Source organism: Passer domesticus, chromosome 1 (assembly GCF_036417665.1).
Source record: "Passer domesticus isolate bPasDom1 chromosome 1, bPasDom1.hap1, whole genome shotgun sequence".
Classification (NCBI taxonomy): Eukaryota; Metazoa; Chordata; class Aves; order Passeriformes; family Passeridae; genus Passer; species Passer domesticus.
In genome coordinates this window covers 23,988,904-24,004,720 of record NC_087474.1, presented here as the reverse complement: position 1 = coordinate 24,004,720, position 15,817 = coordinate 23,988,904, and the positions used below count along the sequence as shown (strand labels likewise).

General features: G+C 40.4%; 1 protein-coding gene across 11 annotated transcripts in view; it reads right to left on the bottom strand.

Moving 5' to 3' along the window:
- The window catches only part of DYNC1I1 (dynein cytoplasmic 1 intermediate chain 1), a 183,064-nt gene that overhangs the window by 60,560 nt on the left and 106,687 nt on the right, over positions 1–15,817 (bottom strand). For all 11 annotated transcript variants that reach the window (XM_064410729.1, XM_064410669.1, XM_064410677.1 and 8 more), the window contains 3 exons: positions 13,184–13,346; positions 11,929–12,028; positions 7,117–7,242 (listed from right to left, as the gene is read on the bottom strand). In XM_064410729.1, coding sequence (XP_064266799.1) covers positions 7,117–7,242; positions 11,929–12,028; positions 13,184–13,346 — 389 coding nt within the window. The remainder of the gene's footprint in view (positions 1–7,116; positions 7,243–11,928; positions 12,029–13,183; positions 13,347–15,817) is intronic.

Genomic DNA, 15,817 nt, shown 5'->3' with positions numbered 1-15,817 from the left:
TTCAGCAGTAAAGCAGGACTGGTGATTTCGGGACTGGCTAAGACATTGTGGCACCCGAGCCAGAATATACATTTTCACATTTTCAATGCCTTTTCTGTTCTCCCCCAATTTCAATGTCTTTGACAGGAGACAGGAGACCCTGTCCTTTGTACATGGGGTCCTCTTTGTCCCCCTCTAAAATTCTGCTACATGCAGGTCTCTCCTCTCACCTAAGACACCAAAAACCATTTTCCAAGTCCTACACTCAGATGTGTTAAACTTCTACTGACTCACACACAATCTCTCCACAAGTATAGGGGCACTAATCTTAGGCCAAGTGATAGATATTTTTAATCAACAAAGGCTAGAAGTGGTGTAGCCTCCAATGTGAAAAAAAAAAAACATAACTGGTAAAAGCTAAGGACAGAGGGAAGAATCCAAAACCAAAGCCTAAGAGACAAGATGTGGGCTCTTGCTCAGTGACATCTTCATGGCACAAACTGTGCTCTGTATTTCCACATTCCAAACAGAAACGTGGCAGGGGACAGAAGTTTTGAAACAGGAACAGAGTAAGTATGTCCTTCTATCACAAGCTGTAGCTGAAACTCTTCTTCTCCCTCAGTCATATAGTTAGAATTAGAACTTCCCCCAAAATGTAATTCAAAATGGCACAACTATGCATCTGCATTAATTATTACAGTGTGCAGATAACCACGTAGGCACAAATGTAAGAGAAACAGAGTGTCCCAAAGAAAAGGCACAGCAGAGCTTTACACAGCTCCACCAAGATCATTCTACCAATGATGCACAGCTGGAAACAAAACCGAAATGAAAACAGCACCTTTATGTCTGAAGAAGCCCCCCTTGGTATGATTGACATTTGGGTGTGTATTACAAAAGTCAGTAACGAATTTGGGAGCTGGGTGCTGAGGTATTCCCACTATGAAAGCTGTCTCAGTTTCTTCACAGGCAGGCAGTCAGTCACAGGCCCATTTACCTGTGAATTGCTATGAAAAAAGGAGGAATCTGATTCATGACTAGGATCATAGGGTCATGGGGAAACTCAGGCTGGAAAAAAGTTTCTCTTCCAAAGAAGAGGTTTGTGGTTTTTTTGGGAAAATTTGCAGTCAGCTCAGAAATACATGTCTTCTGTGACATTTACAGCCCTTTAAAGACTGATCAAAGGTACCTTCTCTCACTAGAAACTGAGGAATTAGATAAGTCAGCTCTGGAAATGGATATGCTGGATTTTTGGATTGATTTTACTTAGGAAAGTTTGTGAAGCTTAAGAGAGAGTTCTGGGTCTTTCATTTCTTATATGTCTCTGAAGAACTGAATCCTTGCTTGAAACTTAGTGCTTACAAGGTGAGAACGTTTTTGTGGAAAAGCACCAATATAACTACAAGAGAAAATTTTCTTCATTTTAAAAATATTCCAACCATACTTTCTGGACTTTCCTAAACTTCTTGTAGTATTTCTTTTCTTTAAAAACACTGGAGGGACTAAGCTCTAGTCTGGCTGCCACAGAGAAGGAAACTCAAGGACAAGAGGCAAAGGAGGATATTAGTCATTCAGGCTTTTACCTCAGCCTGTTCCACACACAAGTCTTGTGGATTTGGGCGCCCAGCACCTTTAGAAGGCAGGCTGCTGGAGCAAAAGGCACATCTGAAGGAATTTATGTTGATTTTGAAAGAGCAGACAACAACAAAGAAACCAGATCAGGAAAAAAATAAGGCAACTCTGGCCAATATCAGCCACTAAATATAGCCTTTCACTTACCTCAATGCATCTAATTCTAAGATATGTGTTTATGACTCCATCCATTTAGTTGAAAAGGGAAAGACCACACCAGGATAAGCAATGAAGAGTGGTCAAACACATAGCTTAATGGCACTGTATGGAAGCCACTACAAAAAAGCTAGGGGAGAATGAAACATTTTGTGGTGTAGCTGAGTAGCTGATTTCTGTACCCAATCTACCAATATTTTCCAAGCATGGACATCTTTTCTTGAAATTAAAATAGAAAACACAAATCCTCTTTCCCACAAAAAACCTGACAGTTTAGTAAAAAGATGGAACTAACCAAGTAAATCTGACTGCATAGCATTTTAGGAAAAGGACAGAAATAGCTGCAGCTATTGAAAGTGATATACTGCTGAAATATTTTTGTGATTATGCTAAAAGTTGATCTGACTCCTTGAAAGAACTCTTAAATGGTTACTGCTTCCTCAAATAAAAGCTACTTCATATGTGCTCTCCTGCTTTAAAAATACACTGAATGCACAGTGAACACAATTCTAAGTGTCAGATCTGTACTTCTCACTGCCCTTTTGAGACATTTGGAAAAGACACAGCTGACAAAGAGGAAATTAAAAGATCAGGAAATAATCCATAATAAATCAAAAGACTGTCAATGCAGTAATTTTTTGTTATGATTAGATTGTGTGTAGTAAAACAGAACTCTTTACTTTCCAATAACAATGCAGAGTCCTCCAAATCAGAAAGTAACATTCAATTTGGTTTATTTGCACAAAACAAATACCTTTAGCTGTCTTCCTCCTCCACCCCTCCTCTCCTGAAATGATGGATGTTTGAGGCTGAGATCCAGATACCTCAACCAACTTTAATAACCCCTCTTCAGTTCCAGAAGAAAGAAAATTATTTGTAATACACTCAAGTCCCTTAGGTACACTGATTATTTATTTTTCTAGTGATTTTTTGATTATTTATTTTTCTAGTGACTTTTGTCTCTGCAGATCAGCTGTAACCCAAAAGCTATGAGATCTGATAGAAGGGCAGTGCTGTACACATGCTAATAGGCCCTGCTGAATGAAGGGGTATAAAGTTCAGACTATTATCTACTAGCCCATCTACTGCAAACTCTGAGTTCTCATTTGCCTCACTTGACCAGATATGTTGCTGCAAAGTTTCAGATACTTCTTCAGGTCATTCTGCCTTAGAAAGCTTAGATCGGACCACCATGAAACAGAAACAACATCAGGGGCAGAGACGATGAGTAGTACAAATAATCCTCATAATGAATGGGTAATGTAGATTTTTATTTGTATGTTCAAGGAAAAAACACATTAAGAACATAAAAGCACTTTCTGAAAAAGACAGAAATATTGAGAAACATGGTTGATGCTACTCTATCAATCAATGATACAGGAATGTTCACATACAAGGCCAGTCCTGTGCATTGCTGAAATCAATACAGGATTGAGCACGTGTGGAGTCAGATCATCAATAACTGTGAGATACTATTTTTGTTTTTGTGACCCCCACCTAAACACAACCAGCAGTAGCTGAGAGAAGCAATGTGAACCACTGCTTAAAACTCTCCCAACTAAACCAAGGGAGAGTCAATGTCATTTCCATGTTGTTCCTGGAATTCATTCCATCTCGGGATACTGCCAAACCAACCCAACAAGGGTTGACTCATCTGCATGGTTTCATAAAGTACTTCTGAAAGGCATGTGTCTTGCCTTTGGAACGCTCTGGATTGCATCAAGAGTATGTGATGCTCCACCATGGGGGAAGAGGACATCCCCGACTCTTCCCTACAAAGATATCCCCAGTCTGCACTCTGCAGTATTAACTGCATGCTCAATGTATTTCTCACCACCTAAGGAAAGCATTGAGCATTCATTCCTTTGGCAAATGATATCATCCTCCCATTCCAGTTTTGCTTTTGAGACAACAAATTTTGCTTGCATAGGAAAACAAATGAACAAATTGCCCAATCCCTCATTCTTCCCTGTTTTCCTATTTCTAACCTTGTGGTAATGTATGATGAGCTACAGAGGAAAAAATCTGGGAGTCACAGCTAAAATACTGTCAGCACATAAAGCAGAAATACAAAAACCCAAAGAAGGGCAAAAATAAAACACATAGAAGAAAAAAAGCAATTCTTTGGGAGCTAAGAGTAGAAGCCATCAGGACTATTTAGAAAGCATCTGATAGAGCACATGGCAGTACACATGAATTAATGAGTAAGTATGTTCACTTGGCTAATTGAAACTTTTCCTTTAACAAGTATTAACTAAAACTGAACCCAGTATTTTAGCACAGCACATTGTAGAGCTGTGAAATTTACTACTACTTAAATTGTGTTAATGAGACAACAACTTTAAATGACTCTAAATTGGGTAAGAATTTAATATTTACAGAATATAGCACCCCTCACATTTGAGGACTGAAATAAAATATTTTGCTGACTGGATTTAGACAAAAACATCCTTGCCAGTACATTTTTACATCATTGTCTGTCATGGCTGAACTTTAGTGGAAGCCCCTTGGTTCTGGCAACTTTCAGCATTTCACATTCTCCTATCTAAGATTAAAAACAGTCTCAGAAAGAGGCAAAGAACATAGAAATTCCATGGTGCACATCTAGATAACATATCAAGAAAGACAGGAAAAGATTAAAGGTCCTAGCTTCAAAAATTTACCAAATGTGCACAATTGGTATCCGAAGGACTCCCTGCTGCAACTCCAGCCAGCTCTTTAGCTGTCCAGAGATGCCTCACAGATCTATCTCTATTGATGTTAGCAGAACTCCAGAGATGAAATCTCTTAGAAGTTTCTCAGAAATGCCTTCGTAAACCTATTTATTGACTTCTCAGAAGTGGATCACAAAAGCTGATTGAGAGTCACACCTGAAGTGAGTTTCTACTTCCTTGTGTCTCGCTCTCTGAGCCCCAAAAATGGAATGGCAAAAGGTATATTAGTCATCATCTTGTAGGATTTATTGAGACCACTTTCTATAGAAAGTCATTGGGAAGGAAAATAGAGGCCTATTGGGGAAATACACTGTATTTCCCCAACAAAATTCCACAGTACTATAAAAAGTGTTTGTCGTATCTGGGCAACCCAGCTGTAACAGTAAGGTGTGTGTTCATCTCTAGCTGTTGGGCTGGACTGTTGTAAGGTCATTCATTTGATGAAACAAAATCAGACCTCTCTTGCAGAAGAAATAATTGAATCAGGACTGAATAAGGGAATGTTTCTCTAGCAAAACGGTAATATAAATTATATGGGGCTGACTAATTATACAGTTAGTTTCCACTCAAAGAATAACATGATGATCTATAGAACTGAAATCCAGAGTATGAGCTAAGATTAAGCTTTTCTTATTTTCCATCTGAGTCAGTTACAACAAAACCTGTGTTCGAGACCAAGTTCCATACTTTTTGCTCCCCCTTTTAATCCCATGTGGGTATCCCCATCTGATCTGAAGAGAAGCAGAAGATACTCCACATCAAAAGACCTATAATGGTGGTTCAAAGACAGATCCAACTCATAATGGACTTATAACGCAAATTATCTATGGTCAGTTTGAAAGGAAAATAAATATTTCCCTGAGTGGAACTGACATTCTTTAGCTGAAAGAAAATGAATCCAGGATACATGTGCAAGCACAGTGTCATATATGTCTCTCAATTCACAGGTTTTAAGGGAGCACATCCAACAATGTGAGGATTAGACAGAAACTCAGCCACGCCAAATACCTGGCCACCACTTACTTTGTCCTGTGTGTGTTTTTCTAATGGAGAGTGTAGCCTGTCTCATTGCTTTCAATGCAGTAAGTCACACCTCTTTTGATTAAGTGTATCTAGACAGAACTTTAATGGAACAAATTGTTATGTCATTAGTCAATCTCCCTCTGTCTACACAGGAGGGAAACCCTGAATCTGGTCATTATCTTGCAAAGTAAATCTAGTTTAAGGATTATCCTTCCTAGAAATGCCATCTCTTCTCTTGGAAGTTTTGTTCAAAACATTCAGCTGCATGTATATCATAGAAGAATCTGAACATGGGATCTGAGCTAAGACCTTAAGCAGTCTGAAAGGTCAATGCCAATCCGGCACTGGCTGCCGAATACAATATCCGGGAAAATACAAGTCATCTTTTGAAGGTAATACACACACACACAAACACACACACACACACATACACACACACACACACACACATTTATGTATATAAAACTGTATAGCATATTTGCAGGCCTAAATTCCTTGTGAAGTTGTTTTTCAGTATAGCAAATTAGAAAAATATGCCCAGAATTAAAGGTTACTTAATCGGGTTGAAGCAGCAACTTCAATTCCAGCAACTCCCTCCCACTATGTTATATCTGATAATGTACCAAAGTCCAAACATAAACTTAGTTCAAAAAGATGTTTGGTCCTCACATGTAAAATGACACTTAGCTTACACAATTAGCCAGGTAATACATATCCTTCCAAGAGAAGCAATTTTTACCACAGAATTATCTGGATTTTACTAATCTCTGATTGTTAAGTTTTACTTGCTGAAACTTTTCCATATGGCTTTTTGAATACCACTGTCCTGTGTTTAATTACCACAGAGGGATATTAATGAAGAGGTTTGAAATTTGGCCCAAGCCCTGTTCCACAGTTTGGACAATTTGATGGAGATAGAGGAAGTGTGCTGAACACTTCTGTCAATATGAGGCTGTGCCATTTCACGCATAAAAGCAGTGACAAAAGAGGAACAAACAAACATTCAGAAATAAAACACTTATCTATTTTTGAATTGTCCATAAACTCCTAAGCCAGCAAAATTGTAAAGTAGAACTGAGTGAAGTGAAACACTATTTTGCTGACTTCAAGGGCAGTCAAACTGACTGACCTAAAGGAATTGGTGGAGTAGTTCTCGAAATCGATACCATTCTGATTAAGCTGGAAGACAGTCACATGTCCAAAAATGCAAAGTTTACTACCCAATTTTAAAGGCAAAACATGATATTGAGCAGAACCAAGGCAAGGGTAGGCAGCTTGAGTGCAGAGGATGTGAGGAAGTTAACGTGGGTGGGAAAGCATGTGTTACTGCCTGGATGAGGAAGTGGTACACCACAGCTGCTTCATAAGTGCGAGGGATTTATGAACTAAATCTCCTAGGGACTGTTTTAAATAGACAAAGAATGACATGCAGCCCTGTCAGGCTTTTGTTTGAGAAGGCTGGTTGCCTTCTAAAAACACTGGACTGTCACTTGTACTTTTACTAAATTTGCCTATTTTTAACCTTAACCTTTTCATATAATCAGTGGGGAGATGCACCATGTAGTAAATTGGTTTGTCGAAAGCATAAAATCAATGGGCTCCTCAGCCTTACCTGACAATGGAACACATATTCTGGTGTGGTTTTCTTGAACTTCATGTTCCACACCAAGGCTACCCCATCAGGCTCATGTGGAGCATCTTCGTTATTGTTATAAGATGCAACCATCAATTCGGGGTACTAGAAGGGAAAAGAAAATGCAAATAAAATAACATGGATAATGAAAAACCTACACAAAATCATAGCAGAGAGAAATAATCTACAGTAAATATGCAATATCTGGTTTTAATTAAAATACATGCTAGCTCAATCATATTATTCTGCTTCATTTTGGTTTTACATTTTACTCATCCCTAATGTCCTTAAAGCCCCTGATACTTGCTCTCTATCAGTTATTCTACAATATCCCAAAGGCAATGTTATTTTCTGCCAGTAATTCTTAAGGAAAGATAACTAGCAAAATATTTATAAAGGGAATGAAAAGGATGGAGGAAGAAAAATTTGAAAGCTTGAATAATTTTAATGTATTTGCTCAGCTTCTCTACAGGGACAAACTGCTATCTTAATTGATTTTGATAATAAAACACTATGGCCATAGGGATGACTTGCTTTTATTCTGAAATTCACTTTTTTTAGCATTCCTGAAAACTATTCTTTCTTATTTCATTATGCACTCTTATTCACTTATGCACAGAATCAACTTGAAAGCTCTTCTTGATGATTCAATGGCAAACAAAACATTTTCTTCACAGAAGCTCAATTTTGCAAGATGCTGAGGTCATCTTGTAAAGCACAGGGTGACCTTGAATTCCACTGACTCAGTAGGATTGATGCAATAAGCACTCTAAAAACAGAGCCACACTTTTTTATATACCCATTATCCACTGCTGTATAAAGTAGATATGCAACACACATATTTATTTTCTTTGTTTATATATCCATATCTATATATACATAATATCATATATGAAAAATCAGAATTTCACGCTGCCTCAATGACCTTGTGTCATTTTAAAACACTGTAAGAAGTAACAATTTATCCACAAAATATTAATTACTTTCTGTCTACTTAGTAACTCCCAGTTGTTCACTCACATTTTTGACACTAGCCACCTCTGGTAACTCGGTCCTTCCCTCTAAGTATTTGCCTATTTAGAGGGATAAGGCAGTGGAGATTATGGCATGTCCAGAGAAAAGCATGTGGCTTCTGCAGACCAACAAGTCAACAGCCCAAGTTGTGCAAGACCTACACTCTCCTCTTGTAAATTAGAAATGCTTTCCCTCAAAAGTTCTCAGCAGCTGCAAATTATTGTCACTTTTTGTCTTTCCCAGGTAAATTCCTGCCAAACCATCCACCACTTTACAGGAGAACAGTGCAGCTGGTAGGAAGCAGGACAAAGAAACTCTCATTTGGGAGTTGTGAATTTGGTCCAAAGGCACTTTAACAATTAACAAAACCCCAAACCACCACCCTTTCTATCATTATTATTGGGGGTCTGAACCTCTCTGCTCTCAAAACCCATTTGGAAGAAATGATGCACACAGCTGTAACTTCTGCCACCAGCAGCTGAGGCTTCCCACATTCTGCACGCTTCTATGGATAATGGATCACAGAGCTGATGATTTTTCTATTCAAGCTCATTGCTCCAAATGAGTCTGGACCCATGTGTGGAAGAATCAGCAGTGACACAAGGACAGCCTACCCCTTTCCTATTTTAAGGAAACTCTGACTAGATTGTACCTACATCCCTCCAGAGCCTGGCTGTGGCACAGCTTGTAAGAACAATTTAGCACCTAATTCACTTGCATGGAAATTAAAGAAAGCAGTAGACCAACCAACCATGTCTTCTCCCTCATCAAGACATGAGGGGCACCTGAGGGTGAATTAATCCCACACCTGTGATGCCACCTCTGTGGACACAGTTGTGCCAGCCCTGCCCTCAACTGCTCTCATTCATCTCACCCTCTCCTCTCTCACTCCTGCAACAGAGCTTACAACCACTTCTGAACAGCAAGCTCAGCTTCTCCTTTGAACCTTTTCATCCCACGCTGGCCCATGGCCAAGTAAACAGAGTGTGCAGCAGGCTCTTGACAGCGCATCACGTTTTGGCTGAACAGGTTGGGGACCATTCACACGAGTGGCTGAGCCTGCAGTCATGGAGGGGCAGATACGTGGGCAGACAGAAGCAGCAAGCCCTCCTGCCAGCATGACAACAACCAGCTAGGGTGTGTGACCAGGTCCAAAGTACCAATTTTGAAGCACTTTGGGGCTGGTTCGTGCTCCTGGGAAGGTTAGTGGCCATGGTTCACAGCACGTGTGGCCAAAAACAGACACTGACTCAAATCTTGCTGGTCTATTGGCAGGTTTTGCAATCAGTTTATGTATTTGACTGAAAACACAGTTTAAAGTTTACACAGATGCTGGGGTCATACCGAGCTGGGTAACACCATTATGAGGCTTTTTGACTCTTAAAAGGACAGAGCTAAGTGCAGTACCCTAAATCCTCTCTGGCACTGCACACTCCAATGCCCCACTCAATCTACTTCCATTTACACAGTTTCAGTCCTCACCAGGTGCCCACATGTCCTGTAAATGAAAGCAACATAGAAATGGTGCTGTGCAAAACCTCCTTCAAGGCTGCTGCCTGAGGGTCCAGAAAGACACATCACTATGCCAGAGACCATGATTTTCTTGGCTTTAGGTGATCTCATGGACAGAGTAAGGTGTTATCTTTGTTTGTGTTTACTCTCAGTCTGTTGGGCCTTTCCCTAAGATTCTTAAGCACCTAAGCCATTTTCTTGTTGCTCTGTGAAGGAATCAAGGGGCTAGAGGGTTAACTTGAACGCTATGAATGATCCCACATGTTTGAGACTGTATTCTACATGTGTCTGGGAACAGAGTAACTTGTTTAATCAATGCATCAATGTCCTTTGTTTGATTAAGCTTCTATTTGCCTCCAGGCTGTTTCGCAGCAGCAGTTTTATCGCAGAAAATTGAGCAATGTGTTCTGCAGTTCCCATGATTATTCAAGTTATTCTTTGGCACAGTGGACACTGTCATGTCCTGGAGCATGTGTGAGCAGCAGAGCTAGTGGTTAGGTGAAATACCTCTGTCTGGCTCCAGCTCTTGTCTCGTGGATACAACTCAAAGCAGGAAGGAGAGGAGGCAACTCCATACTCCCAAGCTACTGCAGGGCAGCATGCAGAAGCCCCCCACATAGAGAAGCCCCTGCTGGGGTGCCAGGGAGCTGAGCATGAGGAGTTAACAAAGAGGAAGGCAGGAGGGGCCACCCTGGAACAAAGAGGTGGGAAGCAGAACATGCCTTCAAGCCCCAGGGGCTGAACAATTACATTTGGCAGTGCTCTTCTGAGGCGGCTTTTTTTCTTGCTGCCCTGGGAATACAGTAAGAGCTGCCTGTTAGGAAAATATCAGATAAGAATTCCATGTAATTTCCAGCCCCTGAACAAGTGAACAACCTAAGATAAGTGTTTCCTCAGGCTTATATTTGATTTCTGTGGAAATCCATATGTGCTTAAAGGCCACCCACATCACAATAGTGCATACCTGTTTCTAGGCTGATATTTTGTATGAAAGCAAAGGTATAAATCCTTCATTTCACACATGGAGTGCAAGCTGGCTGTTACAAGAAGCCTCTCTGCAAGTGGCTGTTGTGCACCACCCAGACCTCCTCAGCCCAGCAGCCGTGCTCACTGGGACCCCTGACTCTTCTCCTCTCTGCAGCCTCCAGGTCCTCTGTGCAGGCAGTGCCACCTTGCCTGGGAAGTACCCAGAGGGATGGAAGTAGCTCTGTGGCCATTCCAAGGGGAAAGAGAGAAGCATGGATTTAAAGTCCCCGTGCTTCTTATCCCATGGCACACCTGAGGCTGGGTTTAGGGACAAGTAGCCAGCCCGGCTTGTGCCTGCATTTTTGACCTCAATGTCCTCTTGGGGCAGTTTTGTTATATGGGTATGGCGGATTGAGGAGCAGAGTCTCCTTGGTTCTCTCCCCAGGGAAACCAGATACTTTGCTCCAGGCCAGAACCTAGGAACAGGCTAACAACGATGAAACAGGACAAAGGGGGCTGGAATAAAACCGGAACCAAATTCATTTAACAGGACCTGTGATGATGTCTGATAATCCCAGCTCTCCAACAGAGTAACTAATTAAACTGGTTTCTGTACTTTGCTGATGTGATTGCAGTGGTTTTGGAGAGCTTAAGCAGGTCTATCATCAGTTTTATTTTCCAGTGACAATGCTTTGCAGTGCAGAGAAACTGGGTACATTCCAGGCACGCTGCCTTAGCATGACCCAGAGCAGCTGCAGCCTCCTCTTCCCTCACTTGAAGACAGGACCCAGCAGTTTTTGAAAGACCTATTTTCAATATTTTCAAATTGTTCAGATACTTTTACATTTTAAGTTTTAGTATATTAGAAAAATTAATTTTATTTCTCACCATTTAAAAAAAGTTTTATATACTACTATGTATAATTACGTATATTTAGTAAATTAATTTTAGTTTGTTTAATTTTAAACCTTTTGTCCTAAAAAAATGTCCATTTTTGGCCGAAGTAGTGAAAGAGGGAGGAAAAGTAAAAATTTAATCTTGGTGGGTTTAAGCTAGGGTTTTAACATAACATCCTGATTTTGAAGACCAAGTAACATACACAAAAAAAATGACATGTTCATTATTGTCCACCACTTTCTTCACAGAGAAAAGTGCTTTCACTCACATAGGGAGGGCCCTGCTGTTATCTCAAAAATAACATCCTGCTCTGTATAAAAAGAGCAAACAGAGGCTGCCCATAAGTTTTATAGGGAGAAGTGGAAGTGATATGGAAACATATCTCCCAAATCCACATCTTACCTGAAGAGACCAATCCATGCAGGTGACGACACGGTGCTTTGACCAGTGCTCATCATAAAACTGCCGGTTAAAGGACAGGTTGGCTCCTGCTTGAACATCTCTGTGTGAATTCAAACAAAGTGACAGATTTTCAAGTACCAGGGTTCAAATGCTGTGAAAAGCATTCAAAAGTTTTTGGCTACTTCTCAGATCTCTGCTCAGCCTGGGGAAGTCTGCCACCTTGATTTAATTGCTCTCACTGACTGTCTGGCTGAAAATGATGCAACAAGGAACAAATTTTAGGCCTGTTTCACAAAACCACATAAATTTCTCGCTGCTTGCCTGACTCTTCTGGGTCACCCTGGGCCATCTCTGCCCTCTTTGTCTCCCAGGATGAACCTGGCCCTGGCATTCAGCTCCCTCTTTTAAGAACTTCCACCTCCAAGCTATAACGAAACCTTTCTTACTTTTGATTCCTAAAATGTTAAAGGTACAGCACCTTCTCCCAGAGATGGAGACAGCCGATGCTGTGTGACTCTGTAAGGACATGCTGAAGCTCAGTGCTGGTCCAACACTGCCACACTGATGCACTCAGCTGGTCCATAGGGATGCTGTTCTGGGTTAACCTCCAGTGACTTCCATGCAATACAGCTACTGATTTGCCATGAGGCTTCAACAGACACATAGCTGTTGCAACCTAAATATTTCCTCTCCAACTAACAAGTTTTACTGCTTTGCTCCCATATCAATTGCTGAGAACAAAACTTGTCACTTCTCGTCTTAGCTGTAAAGATTGCAAATGTTTTGGGAGATAATTTTCATCCCCACAATGCATGGTAAAGTGGGATCCATTACAGACCTGAGGCAGTAGTAGAATATAAACAACACTAGTTTGAATTTGTGAAAATATCATAAGCACACACATGTACACCACTGGAATGTACACATTTACATGTACACACACATTGTGCATACACACATTTATCTCTTTCAGTTATTTTCCCAGAATTTTGAATTTCATCACAAAAATGAAACAAAAGATTAAACCAGCTGAATAATACACAAATTAAAAAACCTGCCAAAACCCAGATCAGTAAATCACAAAACTATTTTAAAATATCATTTCAGATGACAAAGAGACCCAGGCCTTCACGGAGAGATTTTAAGCTTTTCTTAAGAATAAAAATGTTAAATTTTGTTTAAAATGAAGGCTTCCTGTTATTTGACTTATCTTTATAAAACTTATTTTACAGAAGCAGAAAAACCCAAAACTGACCCATCTTTCTCTTCTACGTCTCTGCCACTATAGTCAAAGAAGATGTCAGAATCTTCAGCCAAAGCCCTCTCAATTACACGTATTGTGCGGTCAAAAAATATCAGGAATTCTTCTGAATGGAGAACTTGTTGCTTTTCTTCTTCTGTCAGTTCTCTAGGAGGAGCTTGGAAAATGAAAAGATGAAGTTAGGAGTATGACATTTCACTCCTTTCCCAATGAATCAACATCTTCAGTGGGTTTCTTTTGACATGAAAGCTTTCTGTAGCCATGTCAGGAAAAAAATCAAAGCTTTACTCTTAAAATCATGACTAAGAAGTTTTTAATATGTCTAAACATACTTCTGTATATTATCAGAATGTAGCCTTTACATAGAAGAGATCCTGTATCTTATGTATTTATTATTCTGAAATGAAAAATACTTAAACCCCCCAAATTAAATAAACCCAGTGTTCTTATTTCAGGAAATGGCCGTGACTGACGTTTAGGCAATACCTAACTGGAAAAAGCAGAACACTTATGTAACAGAGGACCTGTCAGAGGAGCTGAAGATAAAATAATCTTCTTAACTTATACTACAGTTCTGTATATTAAAAGGTCTCACATAATCTCTCCCTTCAATTCTTCCAATTTCTACTTGGTGTCACTGACAAATTCTGTCTTTACTTCAGAGCTTTTGCAAAGTAATGAAGTGAATAACCAAAGATATTCTCTGAGGCAGCAGAATTGAAAGCAACCAGCCAAACAGCAGTTTCTTTAAGGCAGTGTTATTCCTGCAGAGGAATCCTAAGACCCAGAGCAACAAACATCACCGAGCCATGGGCAAAGTTGCCCTGGGAGGGGTAGGGGCTGTCGTGGGCAGCAGTAAGAATAGCCTGTCTGCCCCAAGATGAAGTTGCTTCATTGCATGTACTCAGAGTTGCTAAACCTTTACTTCCAATATTTCCAGTTGGGCCCTTCATTTGAAAAATACTGTCTTTAAAGAACGCACCAATGCAACATCTCCATCATTTTAACGACCTGTTGGTAAATTACAACTCAAATGTGAGCATCAGAGGGAATGAAAGTTGGGATGCTGCGGTTACTACAGTAAAAAATTCTCTTCTCAATTGCACTATCACGGTCATATTGATATTCTGGCACTACTGTATATTGATGATGTATTTGCCCACAAGTGCTTTGAATCATCATTATAGTTCTATTTCAGAATTACTTGTATTTCAAGAAATGACATTAGTATCTTTACAGTTACCCCAAACCAACCTTGCAACTAGCCTAAATTCCCAGCATAAAAAGCTCTGCTGACAGAGAATTTTGTTCCAAATTTATAATTAGGAACACAAACAACATATCACAAACGGATTTACTGCAAAACTACAGAGTCTCCTACGTAAAAGTTTAACAGGAGATCAAAGGTCTACTGTTTGAAAGTCTAAAGCATTTAGCTTTAGACTACAGATTTGAGGTGTTTACCTGTGAAAATGACCTTGCAGCCTCCGTAGGCCATGTTGGCTTAAAACACTGGCAGCCAAAAAAGGGAATTCAGAGAACACCCACCATACAGCAAAGTTTAACTCCCAGCCCTGTCATACATGTCTCAATGTTTAATTAAACAGTGAGTGACACAGTTTCAAGCTGCAGCTCAAAATGATTTTCTAGTTTCTGTGCTATGCCACACAGCTTCTTTCAGTGAACAGGCAGATGTGGCCCTTGCTCTCCATCTGATTTTCCTCTGCTTCATTGGATTCATGCACTCCAGTGTCCAACTGGATGGGGCACAATGCCACCACCAGCCCTCGGGGCAGGAATGGATGGAAGGGCACAGCAGCAGGCAGGAGGAGTGATGTGGTCATCACCCCTGCAGTACTCAGCTCCCCCTGCTTTCAGCATACCTGCTCTCAGAGCTGCTGTGCTTGGGAGAGGCTGCTATCACCATGCTTTGCCTCAAAGTTTGCCTCAGGTGGTCAAAGGATTAGTTCTGAAAGACAAAATCTCTGCACTACAATGAGCTAAAGAGAGAGGGCAGGAGAAATGCAAAAGGTGCAGGAGCAATTTAGCTGTCAGGAAACAGAGCAGCTAAAAAGTTATAAACTTTGGCCTTTGATGATGTCCTATGGCCTTGGCCCTATGTCTCCTACCAGCAGGTTAGGGGTCCCTGTGGAGCTCCACACATCCAGAGAATATCTGCATCCTCTGACATGGTCCCCCTGAGTAGCAGAGCAACAATTACCAAGGCAGGAGCACAATTTGCCCCTAAGTGCTTTACACAGAAGCAATGCATGTGAAAGAAAAGACTAGCAAGAAGTACAGCTTGACCTATTGCAGCATCCATTGCTGAACAGTAATTGGCAGTGAGGGAACTCATCTGGCAAGGAAGCCTCTAATGAGGCAATATCCCATCGTCACCACTAAAGCATTGCTTTCCCAGAATCAAAGACAACAAGCATGACAATGCAGAGAAATGGCATAAAGAGGGGGAAAATAACTGCAAAGGCAACTGGAAAACTCATGTTAAACTGCTGCAAATGGTAAAAATTATTTGCTAAATCAAATCCTCTCTACAGCTTGGAAATATAAATTTATTACTCGGCCATTTGCTGACTAAAACTGCAAAGAAAATACAACCCCAAATCAATA